The sequence below is a fragment of the Octopus bimaculoides genome, chromosome 1 (genome assembly GCF_001194135.2).
Source record: "Octopus bimaculoides isolate UCB-OBI-ISO-001 chromosome 1, ASM119413v2, whole genome shotgun sequence".
NCBI classification, from domain to species: Eukaryota; Metazoa; Mollusca; class Cephalopoda; order Octopoda; family Octopodidae; genus Octopus; species Octopus bimaculoides.
In genome coordinates this window covers 114,860,424-114,863,285 of record NC_068981.1, presented here as the reverse complement: position 1 = coordinate 114,863,285, position 2,862 = coordinate 114,860,424, and the positions used below count along the sequence as shown (strand labels likewise).

General features: G+C 35.3%; 1 protein-coding gene across 38 annotated transcripts in view; it reads left to right on the top strand.

Moving 5' to 3' along the window:
* LOC128248352 (retinitis pigmentosa 1-like 1 protein) overlaps positions 1 to 2,862 on the top strand; it is a 157,439-nt gene that overhangs the window by 57,951 nt on the left and 96,626 nt on the right. For 36 of the 38 annotated variants that reach the window (XM_052969591.1, XM_052969602.1, XM_052969619.1 and 33 more), the window contains 2 exons: positions 668 to 730; positions 2,447 to 2,524. The exons of the other annotated variants lie outside the window; for them this stretch is intronic. In XM_052969591.1, the coding sequence (XP_052825551.1) occupies positions 668 to 730; positions 2,447 to 2,524 (141 nt within the window). The remainder of the gene's footprint in view (positions 1 to 667; positions 731 to 2,446; positions 2,525 to 2,862) is intronic. 38 annotated transcript variants of the gene reach the window in all.

Sequence of the window (2,862 nt, the reverse complement as noted above, 5' to 3'; positions counted from 1 at the left end):
ATATATATATATATATATATATATATATATATATACACACCATGCCACGCCACACAACACACATCACGTCCCCTCTTCATCTAACCTCCTCCAGTTGCCTCTGTGTGTACATGTATAAATATGTGCGTGTGCATATGTATGTGTTTGCCTAAAGGTACGTTTGTTACACAGTGATATATCTATACATAAATACTTATAATGGTTGATGGTATTCATACATGTACATTTTCCCCTTTAAATATTAATTTTCTAACTGAAAAGAAGTAACTGTCTAAATGTTATAAATTAAACTTGCAAAGCTTTAATTTTGATAGCATCGACGAAAGTATATGAATTTGACTTTGAGTAAAGTCTTTATTATTGTACTTATAACTCCTACTTGTAAGGTATATATTACACGACCTCTTTGTATGCAGGAAAACAGAAGACTTTAAAGATCGTCAATGAATTATTCGGTAATATAACCATGAGTGGCAATATCTATTTGTAAATATGTAAAGATTTTACCATGTTGAAGATACTGCAGATCTCGAAATACATGTTCATAAATAATCTGATATTTACCAGTTTTTGCATTGTCTCAAATATTCAAAAAATCATTAAAAGAACTTTAAATATTTAATATTAAAATTTTATATAAAATGATTCCTCGTTTCCATTCCTCTAGAATTAGAAGAGGACTTAGAACCTGAGACCATGGAAACGGAGGATTTCGAGCTGAAGACACCAGGTATGAATTACATATACATATATTCATGGATGCATACATACACATGACCGCTCAAACTTACTTACACATGCACGCAAGCATACATGGGGACACCAGCTGTGAATTACATATATAAGTATACAGAAACATATACAGGGGTTGGACAAAATAATGGAAACACCTAGCATCGTAGCATCATAATTTTGAGATATCTATAAAACCGTCAAAAGCTTGTTTATTTTTATGTTTTTTTCATGTATTATTAGTGTTGCTTGATATGCTTTGCTAAAATTGCTGTTTCTTTTCAGATATCATCAGAAAAAGGTAATTAAAATTCATTAAAATGACACATCTATCGGACTTTCAAAGAGGTCAAATTGTTAGTGCTCGTATGGCAGGCACTAATGTAACGAAAACAGCCGAAATGTTTGGTGTATCAATAAGTACTGTCTCGAAAGTAATGACTGCCTTTGAGAAAGGGAAAACCTCCTCGTCGAAACAAAATTCCGGAAGAAGACCAACATTTTCAGATAGCGTCCGACGGACTCTTACGCGAATTGTTAGAAAGGATTACCAAAGTACAGCTCCAAAAATTACTGCAGAATTTAACGACCACCTCGAGAACCCAGTTTCCGCAAAAACTGTTCGCCGGGAGCTGCACAAAGTCGGATTTCATGGAAGGGCTGCAATCAAATAACCACTACTTTCAAAAACAAACGTTGCAAAGCATTTAGAGTGGAGTAAAAACCTGGTCCCCAGAGCAGTGGAAGAGTGTTATTTTCTGAGACGAGTCATCCTTTACCTTGTTTCCGACCACCGACCAAGTTTACGTGTGGAGAAGCCAAAAGAAGCATTTGACCCAGACTGCCTTCTTCCAACTGTTAAACATGAAGGAGGATCTGTGATGATCTGGGGCGGGGGCTATGTCTTGGAAATCCGCCGGATCAATAGTTTCCCTACATGGCAGAATTAATAGTCAAGACTATTTAAGCATTTTATCTGATCAAATTCATCCTATGGTTGCGGAACTGTTTCCGGAGGGAAACGCAATCTTTCAGGATGATAATGCACCAATTCAAACAGCTAAAGTTGTTACTGAACGGCACGAGGAACATTCTAGTGAAGTTTAACATCTTATCTGGCTTCCACAGTTCCCAGAGCACAGTATTACTGAACATTTATGGTGCATTTTAGAAAAACAATTAAGGAGTCGATATCCTCCATCATCATCACTACAAGAACTGGAGACTGTTTTAGCTGAAGAATGAAAAAATTCCTTTAGAAACAATTAAAACTTTGTACGAGTCCATACCACGTAGAATTCAAGGTGTAATACTGCCAAAGGCGATCCTACCCCATATTAATATAAATTTGTTTGAAATTTTAAGGTGTTTCCATTATTTTGTCGAACCCCTATATCTTCTTGTAAAGTATATGTTACAGGACCTCTTTGTATACAAGAAAACCCTAGACTTTCATGAACGTTAATGAAGTATTCACTAATATAGCCAAGAGTGGCAGTATCTATTTGTAAATATCTGAAGAGTTTACTAGGTTGAAGATGCTTAGTTCTTGAAATACCTGTTCGTAATTATTCTGATATTTACCAGTTCAAATACTGTGTAAGATTGTGCATTGTTTTTGTATTGTGTCTCAAATATTCAAAAGGTATTTAAAACTTTAAATATTTAGCATTAAAAATTTATATAAAAGGTTTCTTCCTTTCCATTTCTCTAGAATTCAAGGACGATACGATAACAGAGGAGTCAGAGCCTGAGACCGAGGAGACGGATAATTTAGAACTGGAGACACCAGGTATGAATTATACATACATACATACATACATACATACATACATACATACATAGGCGCGTCACAATCCCTATAAGAGATATTCATATCCATATATCATATGCATTGTATGACTACGTATGGGTTATGCATTGTGTAGCAAATATTCAAAGCACATATTGTAAAAGAGAAGTGAATCCCTGTCTATCTGTGCGTCACAACATCTATTAGAGGGAGGGAAAGAAAGGGAGGAATCAAAATATACATCACAACGTATTTTTAGAAGGGGAGGAGAAAAAGTTGTTGTTGAGAGAGAAATACAGTAAGAGAGAGAGAGAGAGAGAGAGAGAGAGAGAGAGAGA